Below are 23837 nucleotides of genomic sequence, written 5' to 3'. Positions count from 1 at the left end.
TACCTACAAAAGGACAGTGTGAAATAATTTTACAGCCAAATACAACTAAGAAGGTCAGCAGGAAAGGTCTGTCACACTGGGTTGAGACTGGAGCATAGTCCAGGGCAGGCCACACCAGCACAAGCCAGGTCCCAGCAAACCAGCGAACAGGCCTTGGGAGCCATTGAATCAAGAACAGTTGTAGCTGCTTCTGGAGATCTCTGTGCACAGATGGTAAAGGGGTGAAACAACTGGTCAGAAAGATATCAAAGGGATCTCTTTGTTAAGCAGAAACTCTGTTGCTCTGTGCATACACTGATCAGAGTCCCAGTCCTAGGTGGCAGTCCTAGAATGAGAAGCAGCACTAGCATACCAAAGCTTGTGACCACAGTGGAAAAGGGACCCTCTTCACAGTTCCATGGCAGAAAAGAGTATTTTTGGTAACTCTCAGACCAGAGTAAAGACCAGGAAAGTATTAAACACAACTCTCCTTGGGTCATACTACCTTGGAAGAACTGAGAACTTACAGGCTCCTGAAAGTAGCTCTGAAAATGGGTGCACAGAGCCCATTAAACTTGAATCAGTGTGCCCTCCACCCTGGAATCAAAGCCCCACTTTGACAAAAAGTTAAAAGTCAATAAATAGGTTGGAAAATGAGCAAACAACAGAAAACAATTGCCACCACAGAAAGTTACTATAGCAAACAGAAAACTCAAAACACACACTCAGAAAAAAATAAAAAAGTCAAAGCTCCTACATCCACAAAGCCTCCAAAAAATGAATCAGTCTCAGGCCATGTAAAAGCTCAAAGAAGATTTTGAAAATCAAGAGAGGTAAAAGAAAAAAATGGGAAGAGAAATGAGATGATGAATAACATGAAAAGTAAGTCAACAGCTTGGTATAAAGGAGAAACAAAAAATACTGAAGAAATCTTACAAACCAGAGTGGGCCAAATGACAAAAAACATACAAAAAAGCCAATGAGGAGAAGAATGCCTTGAAAAACATGATTAACCTAATGGGTAAAAAATAGGCACAAAAAATCACTGAAGGGAAAAGAAAAAAAAACTCCTTAAAAAGTAGAATTGGCCAAATTGGGCCGGGGGGGCGGGGGGGAGAGGAGCTAGGTGGTATAGTGGATAAAGCACTGGTCCTGGATTCAGGAGGATATGAGTTCAAATCTGGCCTCAGACACAACACTTAACTATAAAAATATACTTCAATTGCCTCACCAAAATAAAACAAAAGAATTGGCCAAATAGAAAAGGAGGTTAAAAAAAAACTCACAAAAGAAAATGATTCCTTGAAAATTAGAAATGAGGAAAAGGAAGTTAATGACTATGATAAATCAAGAAACAAACAAACAAACAAAAAAACAAAGCCAAAAGAATGAAAAAAAGAGGACCAGGATTAAAAAAAAAGAGAGAGATAGAGAGGCTAGACATCATATTTCAAGAAATTAGCAAAGAAAACTCCCCTGATATTCTAGAACCAGAGGGTAAGATAGAAATTAAAAGAATACACTGGTAACCTCCTTAAAGAGATCCCAAAATGAAAACTCCCGGGAATATTATTGCCAAATTCCAGAGCTCCCAGGTCCAGAAGAAAATATGGCAAGGAGCAGAAAGAAACAATTCAAATACTTTGGAGCCACAGTCAGGATAACACAAGATTTAGCAGCTTCCTCATTAAAGGATCAAAAGATTTGCAATGTGATATTTCAGAGGGCAAAAGAGTTAGGATTACAATCAAGAATAACATAACCAGCAAAACTGAATATAATCCTTCTGGGAGAAAATGGACATTCAGTGAAATAGAGGAATTTCAAGCATCATTGATGAAAAGACCTGAGCTGAATAACAAATTTGACTTTCAAATACAAGACTCAAGAGAAGCATAATAGGGTAAAAAGAAAGGAAAATCATAAGGGACTTATTAAGGTTAAAGTATTTACATTTCTACATGGGAAGATGATAATTGCAACTCATAAGAACTTTCATATTAGGGCAGGTAGAAGGAGTAATTATAGACATAGGGCATAAATGTGAGTTGAATATGAAGGGGTGATATCTAAAAAATAAAATTAAGGGGTGAGAGGAATATACTTGTAAAATGGGAAAGGGGGAGGTAGAATGGGGTTGATTATCTCATATAAAAGATACAAGAAAAAGCATTTATAGTAGAGGAGAGGATGGGGGAGGTGAGAGGGATTGAGTGAACCTTACTCTCATCAGCACTGGGTCAAAGATGAAATAACAAACATACTCAATTGGGTATGGAAATCTCTTACTTTACAAGAAAGTAGGAGAGGAAGGGGATAAGAAGGGGTGATAGAAGGGATACAAATTGTAGGAGGTTGTAGTCAGAAGCAAAAATTTTGAGGAGGGACAGGGTGAAAGAAGAGAAAATAGAATAAATGAGGGGAAATAGAATGGAGGGAAATACAATTAGAAATAGTAACTGTGAAAAACAATTTTGAAGAAAGGTGGTCTGATAAAGGACTCATTTTTCAAACATACAAAGAACTAAATCAAATTTATAAAAATAAGAGCAATTCCTCAATTGATAAATGATTAAAAGATATAAACAGTTTTCAGATGAAGTAGTCAAATCTAACTATAGCTGTATGAAAAAATGCTCTAACTCACTATTGATTGGAGAAATGCAAATTAAAGCAATTCTGAGGTAGTACATCATACCTATTAGATTGTCTAATAAAAGAGAATAAGGAAAATGAAAAATGTTGGAGGAGATGTGGGAAAAATGAGACATTAGTACACTGTTGGTGGAGTTGTGGACTGATTTAACCATTCTGTGGAGCAATTTGTAACTATGCTCAAAGGGCTATTAAACCATGCATACTCTTTGACCCAGCAATATCACTCCTAGGTCTTTATCCAAAAAGAGGTAAAAAGCAAAAAAGAAAAGGACCTATATGTAAAAAATATTTATAACAGGTCTTTTCTGGTGGCAAAGAATTAGAAACTGAAGGGATACTTATTAATTGGGGAATGGTTAAAAAATTTTGGTATGTGATTGTGATGGTATACTATTATGTTATAAGAAATGATGAGCAAAATGCTTTCAGAAAAAGCTGGAAAGACTTAGGTAAACTGATGCAAAGTGAAATGTATGTGCACAAAATAACTGAAAAGTTGTGGAATGATCAGTTGTGAATGACTTAACTATCCTCAGGATTGCAATGATCCAAGACTTCTCTCAAGGGCTTATAATGAAAAATGCTATATATCCCCAGAGAATGAACTGATGGTGTCTGAATACAGACTGAAGGATATATATATTTTTTTAATTCTTTATTTTCTTGAAGTTTGTCTTTGTTTTCTTTGACAACATGACTAAATACAGAAATGTTTTGCATGACTACACATATGTGACCTACATTAAATTGTTTGCCTTCAGGGAACAGCTAGGTGGCAAAGTGGATAAAGCACCAGCCCTGGATTCAGGAGGGCCTGAGTTCAAATCCGACCTCAGACACTTGACACATACTAGCTGTGTAACCCTGGGCAAGCCACTTAACCTCAATTGCCTCACAAAAAAAAACAAACAAAAAAAAAAACGATGCTTGCCTTCTCAATGAAGGAGGGTAGGCAGGAAGTAAGGGAGAGAATTTGGAACTCAAAGTTTTAAAAATGAATTATAAAAATTGTTTTATGTGCATTTGGGGAAGATAAAATATTAAACAAAAAATATGAGACTAAGTCACTAGGTTAAAGGAATAAGGAATGACTAGCTTGCATGCCCCAGTCAATAATTAATTCATCATCAAAAAAACATTTAGTAAGTACCTGCAAAAATAACACTCCAGTAATATCTACCCACCACTTGGAAGGAAGACATCAAATTAAAAATACAACTTATTATTTTTTTAAGTGTGCCAACTGCTAAAATAATTTCTCAAAATGAGAGACAGTTTAAACTTGATTTTTTTTTGTTTTTTTCTCAATTTAACTAACCTCAAAGTCAACGTCTGTGAAACAACTGCAAGTAATACATGGACCGATGATTTTCAGCACCTCCTTATGGTGCTCATTTAGAACTGTAAACTTTGGCAGAAAAGGGTGCCAATCTTGGACAATGTAACCTATTGGTACACCAGGAGGAGATTGTATTTCCAACTGCAAAAGGAAAAAAGATTGAAAAGCCATTGTAAAATAGCATTAAATACCTCAATTTTTAGACTAAGATATTTAAAAGAGGGAGGAAAGTCTTGAAAATCTAAAAACAGCTTGTGTGCTCATAGAGTGGTAGGATAAATTTCTCAAATACCTCTCAAACTTTTTCAGACTTAGATTCTGCTCTGATATTTCTATTTTTACATGTAACTATTGTTAATCAACTGATCAAGAAACAGAATAGGAAGGCTAGGCAAATCAGTTAATGGATTAGTTATACAATTGTAGAATGCTGTTTAAAAAAAAAGAAAGAAAAGTCACCTGTTTTTAGTTCTTTGTTAATTGCCACACTAAGAGTTAGCAACCAATGACTTTTGATAGACTTACTACAAAAAAAAAAAAAATAGGTAGCTTGGTAATTATATATCTCTGTCAGAAAAAGTAAGACTAAGGAAGAAAAAGATGGGCTATAAAAAGCACATCCAACTCTACAGCACAAAGTTCAGTAATCATCTTCTCTTCATGGAGGCTGCTAGCTGCTCTTATCCATGTGTTCACTCAGCTCTCACTCTGTTTTCTCCTGTCCTCTCATTCCTTTGGTGGATTGCAGTCTCAACAATACCTTTTGACCTATTCCTTTCCAACAATGTTTCTTAGTTGGTGGAAATGGGAAGCTCACAATGTAACCAGTTTAGATATCAATAAAGCTTTTGAGAGTTTTTCTTGTCATCTTTGGGATAAGATATGGGCCAGATGATAGAACAATTAAGTGGATTTGGAAACTAGTGGAATGACTGTTAATATCGCAATGTCAGCTCCAAAAAGAAACTTTTGATACCAAGTCTCAAGGATTTGTTTTGACCCTGTTGTAAAAATTGTTTAAAAATCAATGGCTTCAGTAAAGGCATAGATGGATGCTTACCAAATTTGCAGATGACACAAAGCTTTGGTAAAGGGGAGGAAACGTCACTAATTTCGTGGATGATAGAATCAAAATCTCGACAGAATAGTACACTGGGCCAAATTTAATAAGATGGCTTATAATGGGGATAAATGCAGAGTTCTACAATTGGGGTGTCTAAGTCACCACTACAAGCACAAAAATGAGGGTAGTATCACTATATAGTAATTTAGTTGAAAAATATGTGAAAGTTTTAGTGTCTTACAAGTTAAAAATGAGTCACCATTTTGATATGACAGTGCTAGCCTAAAAACAACTAACAAGACTTTGGGTATATAGAATTATGGATGATATACTCTTATTGTAATATGAGCTGGGCAGACTACATTTGGATTGTTGTTGGATTCTATGTACCACATTTTGGTGAAGACCTTTATAAGTTAGAAATATTTCAGGGGGGCATTAGTCTGATGAGTGGCATCAAGACCATTACATTGAAGAACTGATTGAATGAATTTGGCATATTCAACCTGGATAAGAGAAAACTTCGGGGGGGACATGAAAGCTGACTTCAAGTATCTGAAACATTTTAAGATAGAAGAAGAAGAAAATTTATTCTGATTGGCCCCAGAGGGAAGAACTAGGAGCAATGGATTTATGTTACAAAAATATAAATTTAGGACTGATATAAGGGATGACTTCTTTTTTTTTAAATGGGGCAATGAGGTCTAAGTGAGGGATGACTTCTTAAAACTAGAATTTTCCAAAAGTGCAATGGAATGGCTCAAAGATAGTACGTCTCCCCATTCAGGAGGTCTCCATGTAAAGAGTGGATGACCTGATTTATTGGTGATGTGATGGAGTGAAGTCTTTTTTTAGGGATGGGTTAGACTAGATTGCTTGCAAATTGTCTTCTAATATGAGATTAACCCTAATCTCAAAATTAGGGAAATTATAAATTATAATTAAATTATAAAATTATAAATTATGACAGACCCCAGGCAAAAATTAGAAATGGACAATAACCTTACTAGTGTCTTTCTTCTCTTTTGGGCATACCCTTCCTCAAGTACCTTCCCTATATCTCAATTGTCTATTTAGCAGCTGGCTATAAAATGTCTGCTAAAGAATTAATGGATAATGAAAGTATTATCCGATATTGGCTCATATGATCCCCCCAAGTAGCTTGTTGTAAAGCAATTAAATGGAAATTAGGCACGTAGATTGATTTTTTTTTTTTTGTAGAGAGTTGGTCTTGTCAGTTTAATCCTGAGGGAAATGTTGCAGTGAAATACACTGCAGCCTCTCTATGATTCTACCACCTAATTTCAATAGCCTTCTCTCAACAGTCTTAGCTGGAAGAAGCCTTAGACATCTAGTCCTATTCCATCCTTGACTAGAAGGTTCCTTATACTAAAACCTCTCCACTTCAGTGGTCATACAGACTTTGCTTAAAGATCTTGAATAAAAGGGAAGCTGTTAAATTACAAGGCTGCCTATTTGGCTTTTCAACATCTAGTGGTCAGCAAGTTGTTTTGTTTTGTCTTGTTTTAATTACATCAATCCAAAGTCTGCTTCTTTGAAACTTCAAGTCAACAGGGATGTATTAAGAATTTACTATGTGCCAAGAACTGTACTAAGCACCAGGGAATACAAACAAAGGTAAAAACCTGGTTCTTATATTCAGAGAGCTCAGGTTCTAATGGGGGAAACAACATACAAATAATTGTGGACATACAATTCCCATGTATTTCTTGGTTCTACCCTATGGGGTCAAATACAAGTTCAATTCTTCTTCCACAAAATAGTCTTCCATTGCAAACAGTGATCATGTGCCATGCCTACCTCCCTCCCCCACCCCAGTTTCAATATAGTATTTAAACAATTTAGGTATGGCATGGTTTCTAATGGGAGAGAACACTGTCCACTAATTCTGAGACAGCATCATGAAAAAGTGGCTTGTACAACAAAAAGATGCTCACTAACCTTCTGGAGGCAGCAGGGGCAACAACAGGAGCCACATCTCAAAGGTCTGTCAAAGGTTATCACTTCCCGGCCTGAATTATCCAGAATCTTTAGAATAAAGGGTCTTAAGTTTCCAAAACAGTTCCTAGTACAGCAATCATTTTCCTCCACTGCAAAGTAAACTCTTTGCCCAAAGCTATTGGCAATTTCATATTTGTTGTTGGTTTCAAAACCTATGAGTGCTAAAAATGAAAAAAAAAAAAGGAAGACACAGTAATTACCACTAATGAGACTACTGTTAGGTAAACATTTTTGGCACAAATATGCAAAATACTTTCAAATCATCAATTATACCCTGCTGTGCCACCTAGAAAAATTGTATATCCTCTTTGTGACTCCGTTTTCTGTAAAACAAGGTTGTACCCTATAGTTTGATAGGTTGTACCATATAATCTCTCTACCTCCTTTCAAATCTAAAATTCAATATTTCTTTCTTATATAGTGTGATGAAATAATGGGATTTAGCAGATACTCAAAGACCCACCTGGAGATTAATCAAGACTGATTGAATCAAGTGAGAGTGATTCACTGCTGATTAAGCCTACTTCAAGTTAACTGGATTGTAATCACACCTGGCTAGCCCTTAAGAAGGTATTGTTCTCAGAAACTAGACTGTGAACTCAACTTGAGAACACCTTCAAAGCCAATGGATTTGGAGGACAGCAACCAATCACCTTGAAGCAGCGTGTAAGGACCGCCTCTGTTCCAGACCTATAAAAAGCTTCCACAATCAGCTTGCTGGGGAGTTCCTGATTAAAGCAGGCTCGTGGAAGAGGACTTGAGGAAGAACCCAACCAGGCTGGAACTCTAGGCTAAGTAGGACTTCTTTTTCTTAACTTTCTGAACTCCTTGTAAATATCTGTATGCTTTAATAAATGTTAAATGCCCAAAGACTGGTATCAAAGCTTTTAAATTTAAGGCGATCACACAATATAGATTTTAAACATCACAATAGTTTCATAAATTTCTGTTTAAGATCAGAGGAAGTTCAGTTGTTCTTGTTTTGGATTGGATTCCTGAAAAATGATATTTTTTTGTCATTTCCAATGCATTAAAAGGATTTTCCCCCTTCATATTGAACCTATTATTCCATTGATATAATAAACTGTAATAAGAACACTATCTATGCCAGTGTCGATAAGCACTGGCTTTGAAAGAGTCTTACAGAGTTGTCTGGGGATACTGAGAATTTAAGTGACTTGCTCAAGGTCACACGGATTTTATGTGTCAAAGATGGGACTCTGAATCCAAGGTTTTCTGATTTTGAATCTGTACAGTTACCTCTGTACTGTTTGGGGGGGGGGCAGTGGGGTTAAGTGACTTGCCCAGGGTCACACAACTAGCAAGTGTCAAGCGTCTAAGGCTGAATTTGAACTCAGGTCCTCCTGATTCCAAGGCCAGTGCTTTATCCACTCCACCACCTAGCTGCCCCCTGTACTACTTCTTGAAAAGAAACATGGAGTCTTGATTCAGGACAACACAGTCTTGGAGACATTGAAGAATCACTGATGGTTTTTGAGCATTAGAGCAACATGGTCAGACTTATCATTTAGGTAAATTAGTTTATGAGCTATGGGGGTAAAAAAAAAATTTGGAAAGAAGAGAAACTGAAAGTAAAGAAAACAATATGGAAGTTATTTTAACAGTGTCCTCATAGTAATAAAACATGATCTTACCATTAATCATAGTGGTAAGAGGAGATGAGAGCCTGAATTAGGTAGTGGTCAATTGAGTGATGAGTGGATGGATGCAATAGATGTCATGTAAACCAATCCATAGGACTCAGCAACTGATCTAATTGTGAGGGTGGATCTTTTATTCTGATAAAGGATTATTTCAAAGGTGTGAACTTGGGTGTTGGGAATTATGATGGTGACCTCCAAACAGAAGTCTGAAAAATGGCTTGGTAGGAGCTAAGTTCCATTTTAGACCTATTGAATTTGAGATCCTAATGCAACATTTGATATAAGGAATGCAAGAGAAACCCAACATGCAGCTGGCAACAAGAAACAGGAGTTCAGGAGAAAGATTGGTGTAGACTATTGGAATTTAGGAGTCATCTGCAGGGAGATAATTGAAATCATGGCAAATTATAAGTTCAACAAGAAAATGTGAAAAGTTAGAAAAGCTTCCTGAACACCTACAGTTAGAGTACAGATGATGGGTCAAAGGAAACTGAAAAGGTAAAAACAACTAGGGAGGAGAGGTTTGCAGAAAGAGGTGCATGGTTGACCATGTCAAAAACCAAAGAGCACTCAAATAGTGTGAAAACTGAGAAATGGTTATCAGCTCTATCAATGAAGAGACCTTAGAAGAAGTAGCTACCTTTGAAAGCTGGGTGCTATTTTAAGAGATTAAGAAGTATGTAGGGAGGAAGAAGAGGCAACAAAATGACCCTAGAAATGGGGCAATAAAGAGCACAAGAGAATGAGAGGATGATAGCCTGAGCAGATGCCATAACCAAATGAGAGAGAACTTTGCATTTTTACATTAGCAAAGGGATAAAGAAACTTGAGAATGGAGAGAGGAGGGGAGAGTGGTAGAGGAGCATCCATCAAGTTAACTGCTAATCTAATGTTCTTTTTGCTACCTTAAGTAAAACATAATTTCCCAGAAAAAAAAATAAATTTAAGTCTATACACCTTAAATTAAATTTAAATCTAATACTTTAAATGATATATGGTAATCAGTTGTAGGTATGTGGCACATAGTAGGTACTTAATAAATGCTTGTTGACTTGATATAACTTGATATTTCTCTATTTAAAAAAAAAATTATTTATTTTTTTGTGGGGCAATGAGAGTTCAGTGACTTGCCCAGAGTCACACAGCTAGTAAGTGACAAGTGTCTGAGGCTGGATTTGAACTTAGGTCCTCCTGAATCCAAGGCCAGTGCTTTATCCACTGCACCATCTAGCTGCCCCCTGTACCACCTAGCTGCCGCGATATTTCTCTATTTTAACTGAATGGTTTACTATCCAATTCTCAGCTTATTGTAAATTTAAACACTTCCATCAATCAATTGATCAATAAATAATCATTTGCTAAGTATCAATTATGTGCCAGGCATCCTGGTAGGCACTAAGAATACAAATATAAAGATGCAACATTCCTGCGCTTGAGGAACTGACAGTCTGCTGGCAGAGACAGCATGTATATGAATAGGTATATAAAAAATAGATATAAAGTGATTTGTAGGTATGGCTGAAAGTATCAACAGCTGGGACAAAAGGGAAGGCTGAATACCAAAGGAGGTATTGTAGCTGAGTATTGAAGGAAACTAGAGCATTCAAGAGGTAGATATGGGTGTGGGAGTGGGAATAGAGGCAAAGCATTCTAGGCATTTACAACAAGTATAAAGGCATATTTTTTTACATGGGAATTGGGAACCAGAGTGTGGTGTATGAAAAACAAAAAAGGTCAGTTTGATTGAAATGCATTGTGGGTAAAGGGAAGGAAGGAGTAATGAGGCTAGAAGTATAGGTTGGGGCTATCTTGTGAAGGTTAGACCTGAGCTTTAGAAAAATTTTCTTTTGTAATTGGTTGGAGATGGAATATAATAGAGCAAAATTTAAAACATGGGAACTAATTAGGAATTTCTTGCCATGGTCCAGACAAGAAATGATGAAGATCTTTACCAGAGTGCTAGCTGCATAAGTGGAGAAAAAAGAAAAGAGGTGAGAGATATGGTGGCGGTAGAATCAGTAAGGCTTGGTGATTGAATGAATATAGGAGTGAGAATATAGTGAATGTCATGTAGACAATCACATCAAGAGCTCAAACCTGCGGGTCTGGAAGGACAATCCTGTCTTTCACCATAATAGGGAAGTTCATAAGACAGTTGAGTTTTTGGTAAACAAGTTCTGCTTTTTGTCACATTGAGTTTAAGATTTCTATGGGAAAATTAGCTCAAAATGTGCACAAGGCAATTTGACATGTAGGATTTGAGTTGAGGAATGTGACTAAGTAAAGCTGGGTATGTAGATCCAAGACTAATTTGGAGAGAGATGATAATTAAATCCATAGTAGTTAATGAAGTCACCAAGAGAGTATTCCAAGAGAGAAGAAATGTCAGATCCTCCTTAAGGGAAAGGACTGTCTTTTGTTTTTCTTTGAACACCCAATACTTAAAACAGCAATTGACACATAGTAGTTTTTAATAAATGCTATTGGCCAACAGAGTCTTGGGGCACGCCCACAATTAATGATCCAATTATTAAAAAACACAGCAAAAGAGAATGATATTCAAAGTTAGTGTTCCTTCACCAAGATTTATTTGCCCAGCTGAAGCAAGAATACACTTTATAGGCAGGAGTTGATTAAAATGCAATAAGGTAAACTGTTTTTTTAAGGATACAGTAAATACATACCTTCCAGAAGTTCAACTTGCTGTTTGATCAGTAATTGGTCTATCTACATGAGTGAAAAAAATAATCTAGTTAATAATTCTGTATTAGGGGAAGACAAGGAGCATGCAATTTCACTGATGTAAGGAACTCCCAGATGAGGACATTCTCTCTTTTACATATCAGTAACTTCTCTGCAACCGATAGTATTAAGAGACTTGCCTAGAACAAATACAAGTTAAATAATTTGCTGAGGGTTGCACAGAAAGTATGCATCAGAACTGGAACTTGAACCTTTATCTTACAAGTCTTAAGGTCAATTCTCTATCTACTATGCATGCCTATTGATTCCATATTTACCCTGTCAAATAAACCTTAAAATCTCTAACACAAAATTACTTAAGGTACACATATTTGTCACAAAAAGACTACATTATTTTTAAGATTTATAGGGCAAAAAAAAAAAGATTTATAGGGCAGTTAGGTGATACAGTGGACATAACACCAGGCTGAGAGTCAGGAAGAGCTGAGTTCAAATCTGACCTCAGCCACTGACTAGTTGTGTGACCCTGGGCAAGTGACATGACCTCTATTTGCCTCAGTTTCCTCATTTGTAAAATGATCTGAAAAAGGAAATGACAAACCACTCCAGTATCTTTGCCAAGAAAACCCCAAATGGGGTCATGAAGAGTTAGACATGACTGAACAGTGTCAGAGATATATCTGATGACATCTGTGTCACTAGTACTTGCTTCCAAAATTCCCTCTGTTGAGTGTTTCCAAATTATTCTAAATATAGCTACTTTGTACATATTTGTTTCCATTTTGTCTCCCCAATTAGCCTGGGAGCTCCTTTAGAGTGGAGACTATTGGGAGCAGCTAGGTGGCACAGTGGATAGAACACCAGCCCTGGAGTCAGGAGGACCTGAGTTCAAATCCTGCCTCAGACACGTGACACTTACTAGCTGTGTGACCCTGGGCAAGTCACTTAACCCCAACTGCCTCACAAAAAAACAAACATAAAAAAGAATATATGCTCCTTGAGGGCAAGGAATAGAATGGAGACTGTCTTTTGTCTTTCTTTGTATCTTTGGCGCTTATGATATTGCCTGGCACATAGTAGGCATTTACTAAATGTTTATTGACTGATTGTGAAATTAATCAAAAGCTAGCATTTTCAAGCTCCTACTAAATTGTGAGAAAAAAAAACCCCTAAAACCAAAATCCCCAAGGAAGTACATAACATGTCTTACTTTCACGCACCGTTACTGTGGTGAACCCTTAACACAGAAAATTACTTTCAGTGGAAAGCCATTAACAGAGATCTGAAAGTGTAACATCCCATCTTAGAAAGTAAGAGGTAAAATTTACATCTCAAAAAATGAAACTCATACATTTTTGCATCATCTTTTATACTAAGTAAATGTGAGGATTGTAATGCTCTGGTAATTCTTCATGCCCATTTGGGGAGGAAAATGACCCCATTAACTTGAGAGACCACCTGATCCAACCTCTCTATACCTGGTCATCTAAGTATAATGCAAGTTCCTCTATAGGAGGGAAGGTTTTGTTCATGTTTTTGCATTTAGAACTGGAACGACTCCTAGAAATCTTCTACTCCCCAACTCTTTTTTTCACTTGGAGTCCAAAGGGGCTAGGTTACTTGCCTGGGATTACATAGGTGATGGGATTTAAACCCAACTCTTGCTTATATCATATTCCTCCAATTCCACTCTAACACACACTAGATTGTAAGCTCCTTGAGAGAAAATTATGTATCTGTTTTTCAACTTTGTATCCCTAGCTCCTATCATGGGGCTTTGCTCATGGTAAGTGTTTGACAGAGCCAATTTAACAAGTATTTACTAGAATTAAAGGGGGTAGAATTCTAATTTATAATTACAGAAAATCTCACATAAAGCATATAAAGCCTTTTTCATAAGCTGACTTAAAGCAAACTCATTTAATCCTGTTTGCCTATTTCCTCACCTATAAGGCAAGCTGGAGAAGGAAATGGCAAATCACTCCAGTATCTTTGTCAAGAGAACCCCAAATAGGGTCATGAAGAGTAAGACATGACTGAAACTAATGAATGAAGCAAATAAAACTCAAAAGCTAACATTCATTGATTCACTTTATATGGTATTTTACTTTACATGCACCTCCCTCACTCTTACTATATAACTTATCCAAGAGCAAGGGATAACAAACAGAAATATCAATGGTTATGCTAATACTTAACCCTATTTATTAAAAGGAACTAGAAAGGATTGCAACTTTGGGTTGTCTAATCAATTAATCCTTCTATTGTTGTTCAGTCAGGTCTGACTCTTTGTGATCCCATGGAGTAATCATGGAAAAACCTAGGGAGTTTTCATGGGCAAAGATGCCAGTGTTGTTGTTTTTTTTTTTAATTTCATTCTCCAGTGGATTAAACCAAACAGAGGTTAAATGACTTGCCCAGGATCACGCAGCTAATTCCAGGACTAGCACTCTATCAACTGAGCCACCTAGATGTTTTCAAATAATGCCAGAGGCATTTAATAAATACTAACTGTTCCAGAATACTATGCTAGATACTGGGATTACAAAGCCAAAGAATGAAATAAGCCTTACCTTCTATGAAGGATGAAGAGAAACATTGATGAGAATTTCACACAGTCAGAAGTAATCAATATATTGGGATCCATGTTACTTGTAGGAATGCTTACAGATATATGAAATCATGGATTTATCTCAATAGCCAAATTGGAAATAGGAAAAGGAAATGTCAGTACCTGAGTTAGGTATTCTAGTCCAGGTGGACAATTTGTTGGTAATGCTGGAATCTGTTGTGCCCATTGAGACACACCAGGATGAGGTTGATTAGGAAATCCAGTGGGTTGTTGATAGGTAGGAAAGCCAATAGGCCCAGGGCCTGGATAGCCAGTCTGTGGTGGAGGGCCTTAAATAGGAAATAATGAAGAGGTTTGTAATTTTATGCACAAATTTATTATAATATGTTAACATTTTTGAAACAATGCTGATGACTTAGAAAATCACTCACTGAAATAATTCAATTATGTAAGAGTGAACACAATCTGAATTTTTTTTCCAAATGTATTGATTTTAATTTTCAAATTTATGGATAGCATTTTCTCTTATGTCACTTTGCTGGACAAATGTATCACTTTCTCTTCCCCTAGTGAGCCACCACTTGTAATAAAAATGAAAGAAGGGGCACAAATGTTTCAGCAAAAGTAAATGTAACAGGGGCAGCTAGGTGACACAGTGGATAGAGCATCAGCCCTGGACTCAGGAGGACCTGAGTTCAAATCCGGCCTTAGACACTTAACACTTACTAGCTATGTGACCCTGGGCAAGTCACTTAACCCCAATTGCCTCACCCTCCCCCACCCAAGAAAAAAAAGTAAATGGAAGTGCTTGGCAAAAGGTTGGCCAACCAAAATCTACCTAGGATTTGTAGCTTTTCCTAGTTTGGGAAAAGAAGCTATGAGATCAGCACTCAGACAAAAAGGGTATGGATAAAGTAAAATGAGCAGAACCAGGAGAACATTGTCCACAGTCACAGCAATATTGTGTGATGATCAACTATGATTGACTTAGCTGTTTTCAGCAATACAGTGATCTAAGGCAATTCCAAAAGACTCATGATGGAAAATGTTCTCCACATCCAGGGAAAGAATGGATGGACTCTTAATGCAGATCAAAACATACTATTTTCACATTTTCCCATAATTTTTCCCCTTTAGTCTGTTTTATTTCTTTTACAACTATGACTAATATGGAAATGTTTTATATAATTGTACATATATTAGCTATGTCAAATTGCTTACATTTTAGGAAGAGAGAAGGAGGGAAGGAGAAAAATTTGGAACTTAAAATTCTGTAAAAATGAATGCTAAGAGGTCAGCTAGTTAGCACAGTGGATAAAGCACCGGCCCTGGAGTCAGGAGGACTTGAATTCAAATCAAGCCTCAGACACTTGACACTAACTAGCTGTGTGACCCTGGGCAAGTCACTTAACCTTTATTGCCCCACCAAAAAAAATAATAAAAAAGAATGCTAAACATTGTCATTATAAATTGGCAAATATGATAAAAAGAAGGGTGTGAATATTTTTTTCACACATGGTGAACAATGGGACTTTGAGGACTCTCAAGGAAGAGAAAGGTGACAGCTGTCTCAAAACACCATAGGGTACAAAGAGGGCAGCAACCAGGGAAGCAGCCATTGTATGCCACTTCTATAGTTCCCCTACTACTGATTATGTGATATCATGAATCTATTATATGAAGTTTGGTTTTTATAAAGAATACAAGATGTCCCTAAAGTCTTAGTATAGTTTTAAGCAATTAAAACGAAACTACATTAAAAATTTTGAAGCACTTTGTATACTGTTTAACTCAGTAGTGCTAATGCTTTCCTGCTTATGTATTCCCTTCCAAATTTTTTCTGTTCTTTTCTATGTACTATTTTGGGGTGGGGCAATGAGGGTTAAGTGACTTTCCCAGGGTTGGACAGTTAGTGTCAAGTGTCTGAGGTCACATTTGAACTCAGGTCCTCCTGAATTCAGGGCTAGTGCTTTATCCATTGCACCACCGAGCTGCCCCCTCTTCTATGTATTTTTTAAACTTTATATTTTTAAATATGTTCTCTCCCCCCCCCAATTACATGTAAAATAATCTTTAACATTCATTGGGTGGGTTTTTTTTATGTATCAAATTCCTAATTCTATTCCTCCTTTCCTCTCCTACCCCCCTCCCCAAGACAGTAAGCAATCTGATGTAGGCTATACATGTGCAATCATGTAAAACATTTCCATATTAGTCACTTTCTTTAAGAGTTGAATAAAATAAAGAAAAATCAAAGGAAGGAGAAATGAGAGAAAGAGAGAGGAAGAAAGAATGGAAGGGAAGGAGGGAGGGAGAGAGGAAGGAAGGAAGGAAGGAAGGAAGGAAGGAAGGAAGGAAGGAAGGAAGGAAGGAAGGAAGGAAGGAAGGAAGGAAGGAAGGAAGGAAGGAAGGAAGGAAGGAAGGAAAACATTATGCTTCAGTCAATATTCAGACAGTTCTTTCTCTGGAGGTGAATAGCATTTTTCATCATGAATCTTCTGATTGTCTCGGATCATTGTATTGCTGAAAGTACCCAAGTCATTCACTGTTCTACATTGGACAATGTTGCTGTTACCATGTACAATGTTGCATAATGTTATCCTGGTTCTGTTTACTTTACTTTTTTCCTGCTTACTTCACTTGTCTTTCCAGGTTTTTCTGAAATCATCCTGCTTGTCATTTCATATAGCACAATAATATTCCAATAAATCTGAATCACCACAAAAAGAGCTGCTATAAATGTATTTGTATAAATAGGTCCTTTTCTTTTTTTTAAAATTCTTTTGAATGCAGAGATAACAATGGTATTGGTGTATCAAAGGGTATGCACAGTTTTATAGCAGTTTGGGCATAGTTCCAAATTGCTCTCCAGAATGGATGGATCAGTTCACAACTCTACCAACAGGGCAGTAGTATCCCACTTTTCCAATAACCCCTCCAACAAGTATAATTGTCCTTTTTATCATATTAGTCAATCTGATAGGTGTGAAGTGGCATATCAAAGTTGTTTTAATTTGAATTTCTCTAATCAATAGTAATTTGAAGCATTTTTTCATGACTAGCTTTGATTTCTTTGTCTGCAAACTGCCTGTTCTTATCCTTTGACCATTTATCAATTAAAATTGACTAAGTTCTATATATATTTGAGAAAAGAAGCCTTTATCAGAGACACTAATTGGTTTTTTCTGATTTCTGCTTTCTTTCTAATTTAGATGGCCTACTAGTGTCTCATTTCATTCCAATCCTGAACCTGAACAATTTGACTGGCTAGAGTAAAGTCTGACCTACAACAGGCTTAGGTTAAATGGCCTCTGAGGTGTCCTCTTTTACTTGAGTTCTATAATCCTAGATTCTATATTGAGTTGAAACTTTCTACCTATAACTTCCATTCATTGGTCCTAGTCCTTCCTTTTGGATCTAAGCAGGTTAGGTTAATGAGGCATTTTAAAAAATAACAATACTATTGGACTAGGAGTTTGGAGACCTGCATTCTGCTCCTAGGTCTGCTACTAACTACCTAGATCAGAACCATGGACAAGTTACTTTAATCATTCTGCCTCAGTTTCCTCATTTCCAAAAAGAGGTTAGATTTTTAAAAATTATCTTTTCCTGCCGTAACATTCTGTGATATGGGAAAATTCTTGCCTTTCAAATATCTAAAAACTGAAAATCATGTCTTCTTATCTCCAGACTAAACAATCCCAACTTCTTCAAATGGTTTTGAGTCCTTTCAATCTACTACTAATTGCCTCTCTTCTGGATCTGCTTTACTATTTGGTAGTATCACTTCTCCTTTGTACAACAGGAAACTGTACCTGATATCACAGACTTCCCTTTCTGAATACTCTCCATCTTATAACACAGCCTCAAAGCTAATTAGGGGGTTGTTTGCTTGTTTTTGTGTTGGTTTTGGATGGCCACATCCCATCATTAATTCATATTGAGCTTTCGGTGTATTGAACCCTTCACGTATTTTCCACATTTTCCCCCATCTTGTACCTGGGCACTTTATTTTTTTTAATCAAATATTATCTTATTAGATTGCTTCCATCAAAACTGTTTCATATTCTACTTCTGTCATACAGTGCTTTCAGTTTTGCATCATCTATGACTTTAATAAGCCTAACATAAATATCTTTATTCAAACCACTGATTAAAAAAAAAAAAGTTGAATTAACCAAGAACAATACCTCAGAGGATACTATAAGAGACCAACTTCTATCCTGACAGTAACCCACTGATCATCCTTCTTTGGGCAAAATCACTTAAGCAATTCAAACCCACCAAACCTTACCAGCCTCCCTCTATTCCCACTTGTTTATTTATTAGAATGGAATAGCACATACAATTTCTTCAGCATTCCCCTTAATTAGTAACCCTGGCAACAAAAGAAAACCATGTCTATTGGGCATGATTCTCTCTATAAGTTCAGTCCATGAGCATTCATTAAGTACTTAAGTACTGTGGGTACAAAGAAGGACAAATCCCCAAACCAGTTCTAGATTTTAAAGCTCACAGTCTAACTTTCAATTATCCAATGTAGGTCTCTAATAAATCATTGCTTTCCTTTGTAAAGTTCACAAGCTAATCACTTAATTGCCATCACTAGAATTATGGCAGCAATTGAAGGAAACCTCATGAGCCTATGGCTCCTTCTCCCTTGTGAAAGAGCAGGGCAATTTTTTTTCATCATATGTTTCCACAATTGTTTCCTGTTCCCTACATGACAATACAATAAAATCAATTCTCTCTCTCTCTTTTTTTGTTTTGGTGAGGCAGTTGGGCTTAAGTGACTTGTCTAGGGTCACACAGCTAGTAAGTGTCAAGAGTCTGAGGCCGCATTTGAACTCAGGTCCTCCTGAATCCAGGGCTGGTACTTTATCCACTGTGCCACCTAGCTGCCCCTAAATAAATCAATTCTTGAGGAGAGAGAAAAATGGTAACAGTGACATGCTTACTCCAAACTCTACACACTAGAGAGTGGCTAAATTTTTTTTTTTACTTTTCACCCAAAATACTACTTTCTTATGAGTATAAGCCTAGATTGTCTCTATAATTTCAAAATAAAAAGCATGTCCTAAATGCAAGTTTACTATTATTTTTACCTCTCCTCCTCCAAAACAATTTTCACTTCCATGTTAAAAAAAGTAACAATTCCCACAAAAATCTATACAAACCATGTAGGCTGTAAAAACATTAATACATCTACAATAGGTACCATAATTATAATGCATCATCAGCTGGCAATTTCCTTTTACTCACTTTTGCAACAGTATCAACTGTGTTTTTTTTTTTCAAATCATCTAACATTAGAAGGGACATAATCATAAAATCTCAGAGGTCATCTCATACAACACATATCCAGGACATAAATCATTATAATATACTCAATAAGTGGTTGTTCAGTTTTTGCTTGAAAGCTTACAAAGTGTGCCTTCTGGGCAGCACATTCCATCTTCCAATAGCTACAATTGGAAAAGGAATACAAAAAAGCTGTATATTATCCTGTCATTTATTTAAATTCCATGCATAGTATATCATGCTAAACACCAGGTTGAGTGAATTAAAATCTGGAATTAAGATTGTCAGGAGAAATATCAATAATCTCAGAGATGTAGACAATACCACCCTGATGGCAGAAAGTGAAGCCTCTCAATGAGGGTGAAAGAGGAGAGTATATAAGGTGACTTGAAGCTTAACATTAAAACAAACAAACTAAGGTCTTGGTGACTGGTGCTACCTCTTCCTGGCACATAGAGGGAGAAGAAATGGAAGCAGTGTCAGATCTTATATTTTTAGGTTCAAAGAATGCTGAAGACAGTGACTGATGCCATGAAATTAAAAGAAGTTTGCTCCTTGAAAGGAAAGCAATGGAAAATCTGGACAGAATACTAAAAAGCTAAGATATCACCTTGTTGACAAAGGTCTATATAGTCAAAGCTTTGGTTTTCCCAATAGACCTGTATGATTATGAAAATTGGAGTATAAGGAAAACTGAGTGCCACAGAATTGACATTTCTGAATTGTGGTACTGGAGAAAACTTTTGAGTGTACCTTAGACAGTAAAGAGATCAAATCAGTCAATGCTTAAAAGAAATTAATTCAGTCATAATCATAACTAGAACTTTAGGGGGAAAAGAATAAAGTGGTTACAAAGATTCAAAGGATAAATGGAAGAAATAAAGGAATACCTAAAACAAGGAAGAACAAATTAAATAAGGTCACTTAGAGCAAGCATAAAAAAGTTAGACTAAAAAGTTAGCAACTTTACCTAAATGGTTAAGATCTGAAAAACAAAATGCAACCAATAGAACTCAGTGACTTAACAAGGCAATAAGAATTATCAGAACAAAGTAAAAACAATGAAATAATATAAGCATAAATGAAATATCTACTATCAGAAAAAAAAAACTGACCTGAAAAATACATAATGGGCAAATGATTTAAAAATAATTTGATTTCCCCAAACTTAACAAACCAACCAATAACAACAAACCATTCAATACCACATATCAAGAAATCACTTCTTAAAAATGCCCAGTTTTCTTAGATACAGTGGCAAAGTAAAAATAAAATCACCTTTAAGCAACACAAAATTGAACATTTCCAGCAATGTCAAAATCTAAATACAGAGTTTTCTCATTAAAGGAAAAATAAAACAACTCTGCATGTATGATATATCAAAACTGAAAATAAAAGGCTATAACCTCTGAAATGAAGTATAATCCTAAAGGGGAAAAAAAAAACCAGATTTAGTAGAATGGAGGTCTTTCAGACATCCCTGTTGAGTAAACCAGAATTCGGTGGAATCTTTGAAATATAAACACAGGATACAATACACCTAGAAAAGTAACAAATTTGAAAAGTTTGAAGGAGCCAAATGGTCAAATTCTTATTTGTAATAGAGGAAAAAGAAATGTTTCTCTCTTTAAAACCTCATTGTCTACAATGGATAATAAGAGAACAAAGAAAGACATACTTTAAGCTTGGGTGGAGTTTTAAGCTGTTTTCTTTGATTTAAGGGAGTAAAGGAGTAAAGAAAAGGGAGGAGAAAAGAAATACATAAATAAAAGAAAAGAGGAGTTACCATTTCTCCTAATTTATGTGTCAGAAGAAAAATATTTAAATATGGAGGTAGGGACCTGAGAAGTGAGTTTCTCATGAATCTCATTCTCATCTTAATGAAAATTGAGCACACATGCTAAGGGTAGTATACAAATACATTTGAATCAGTAGGGAAATAGGTTGGGACTAGGAAAGGTGAGAATGATGTTTAAGAAGGAACTAGAGAAGAGGTAATAGTCAGAAGGAAAGCAGGCTTCAGCTGTGGAGAACAGATTAAAAAATGAGGAATAGGGGCAGCTAGATGGTGCAGTGGATAGAGCACCGGCCCTGGAGTCAGGAGTACCTGAGTTCAAATTCAGCCTCAGACACTTAACACTTACTAGCTGTGTGACCCTGGGCAAGTCACTTAATCCCAATTGCCTCACTAAAAAAAAGAGAGAGAGAGGAACAAACAGTTAGAAGTTAAAGATAAGACTCTTCAATTTAGGTCAAGTTTGGATGAATAAAGTTAAGATCAGTCCGCTCCTTGTTGTTGTTCAGGCATTTTATTCCTGATTGACTCTTCATGACCCAGGTGGGATTTTCTTGGAAAAAATAGTGAAATGGTTTGCCATTTCTTTCTCCAGATCATTTTACAGATGAGAAAGCCAAGCCAAACAGGGTTAAATGATTTGCCCAGGGTGATATAGCTAATAAGTGTCTGAAGCTAGCTTTAAACTCAGGACTTTCTGACACCAGTCTGTATGCTCTAACTTCTACATAACCTACTTGCTCATTTTAGTATTTTATTTTTCCTAATAAAAGGAATATGATAGGGTCACAAAGTAAAAATAGCCTAATAGGAAATAACATAATAAATAAAATGTTACCCATGAATGTTAATGGGATAAACTCACCAATACAATGGGAAGGTGGCAAGATGGATTCAAAAAAAGAATCCAATAATATTTTGTTCAGAAAAATCACACTTGAAACTAATATTTATGTAGAGTTAGGATTAATAGTTATTAAGTTCAAGTGGCTATATTGATGCTCAATATTATTTTCAATAAGAACTTACAAAAAAAAAAAGAAAGCTTTTATTTCTACCTGAGTAGAATTTATTATTTCTCAGGTGAATTTAATTAAAAAACAAACAAACAGGAGTGGTAGTCATGATCTTAGATAAAATAAGAATAAAATTAAATATGGTAAAAAGATACAGGCAGAGAATTTATACCTTATGATTAAATGCACTATAGATAATGGAATATCACACAGAAAAAATTGATTTTTATTAAAGAACAGAATAATCATGAGACAACTTATTAAATCTTCTGAGGCTAAGTCCAAGTAGTTCTTAGAGGTAAATTTATATCATTATATACATTCATCAACAAACGAGAGAAGCAAAATATCAAAGAATTAGACATAGAACTAAAAAACCAAACAAAACTACAGAAAAGCAACAAAATTAAAGGTCCCAGATAAATACAAAATAAAAATTCTAAAAAGAAAGGATAAAATTGAAAACAACAACAACAAAAAAACTACTTTGAAAAGACTAATAAAGAGAATTAAGGTAAATTGATTAAATATATGAGAAAAGAACAAATTACCAATATCAAAATTAAAAAGGAGAAATTGTAACAAATAAAAATGAAATAATGGGAATTGTTTGCAATTATTTGTACATTTATATTCTTCCAAAACCCATAATTTAAAAGAAATATGTGAATTACTTAAAAATGTAAAAATACATAGATTAAGAAACATGAAATAAAGTATTAAATAACTCAATTTCAGAATAAAAATTTGAACAAATCATGAATGAACTCCCATTCCAATACAAACCTTAGTCTCAAATGTATTTATAAATGAATTTCATTACATTTGTACATTATTTGGAAAATAGAGAAAATTTCTAACTATTTTTAAACTGGGGAGAGATACTCAGAAAAAGAAAACTACAGACCAATATCCTTAAAAAATATGGATTTAATTTTTTAAAAATAAGACATTAGCAAAGAGATTTTTGAAACTAATATGTTCAAAGGTTTACCAACCACAACATACACAACTGTACATACCCTTGGACATAGCACTACTATTCCAAAGAACTGTTGAGGCAAAGAATCAATTAAAGAACAGTTGAATAAATTGTGGTCTAGGAATATAATGAAATTTTATTGTCCCATAATAAACAAGGATGATGACAGATTCAGATCAAAATAAAAAGACTTGCATGAGCTGATCACAATGATCACAAAAATCATGTGAACAGAAACAACTCTGAAAAACCTCAGAACTCTGACCAAATCAGTGACCAATTATGACATTAAAAGAACAAAAATGAAATATGCCTTCCACCCCATGGCAGAGATAATGGACCTGAGGAACAGAACAAGCCATGTCTGCAATCATACCCAATGTGTTGATTCCATTAGATTGGAAGCTCCTTTAGGACAGGGATTGTCTTTGGTCTTCTTTTGCATCCCCAGCACTTAGCATGGTGCCTTGCACATAGTAGGGACCTAGTAAATGTTTACTGAATGACTGACTTGATGTAATGATTACCTTTTTATTATAAAAAGTGTTTCTACTTGATGAGATGGGGAGAGTGGATAATAAAAGACATTTAAAAAGATATTTTATTTATTAAAATTAATTGACTTAAGTGTAAATGGTTATAAAGTTCAAGTGGCTGTACTGATGCTCAATATTATTTCCAATAAGAGTTTACCAAAAAAAAAAAGAAAGCCAGCTTTTATATCTACTTTGATTCTTCTTTTC

At 35.6% G+C, this 23837-nt stretch overlaps 1 protein-coding gene across 1 annotated transcript in view; it reads right to left on the bottom strand.

Annotated features, from left to right (window-relative positions):
• Window positions 1-23837, bottom strand: part of LOC122749210 (phospholipid scramblase 1-like) — a 54699-nt gene that overhangs the window by 6720 nt on the left and 24142 nt on the right. The window contains exons 3-6 of the mRNA XM_043995446.1: window positions 14163-14329; window positions 11410-11452; window positions 7002-7222; window positions 3956-4117 (exon numbers count right to left, since the gene is read on the bottom strand). Coding sequence (XP_043851381.1) covers window positions 3956-4117; window positions 7002-7222; window positions 11410-11452; window positions 14163-14329 — 593 coding nt within the window. The remainder of the gene's footprint in view (window positions 1-3955; window positions 4118-7001; window positions 7223-11409; window positions 11453-14162; window positions 14330-23837) is intronic.

The sequence above is a fragment of the Dromiciops gliroides genome, chromosome 3, assembly GCF_019393635.1.
Source record: "Dromiciops gliroides isolate mDroGli1 chromosome 3, mDroGli1.pri, whole genome shotgun sequence".
In the NCBI taxonomy this organism is placed as follows: domain Eukaryota; kingdom Metazoa; phylum Chordata; class Mammalia; order Microbiotheria; family Microbiotheriidae; genus Dromiciops; species Dromiciops gliroides.
The sequence above is the reverse complement of the archived record's forward strand: the minus strand, read 5'-3'. Positions and strand labels throughout refer to the sequence as shown.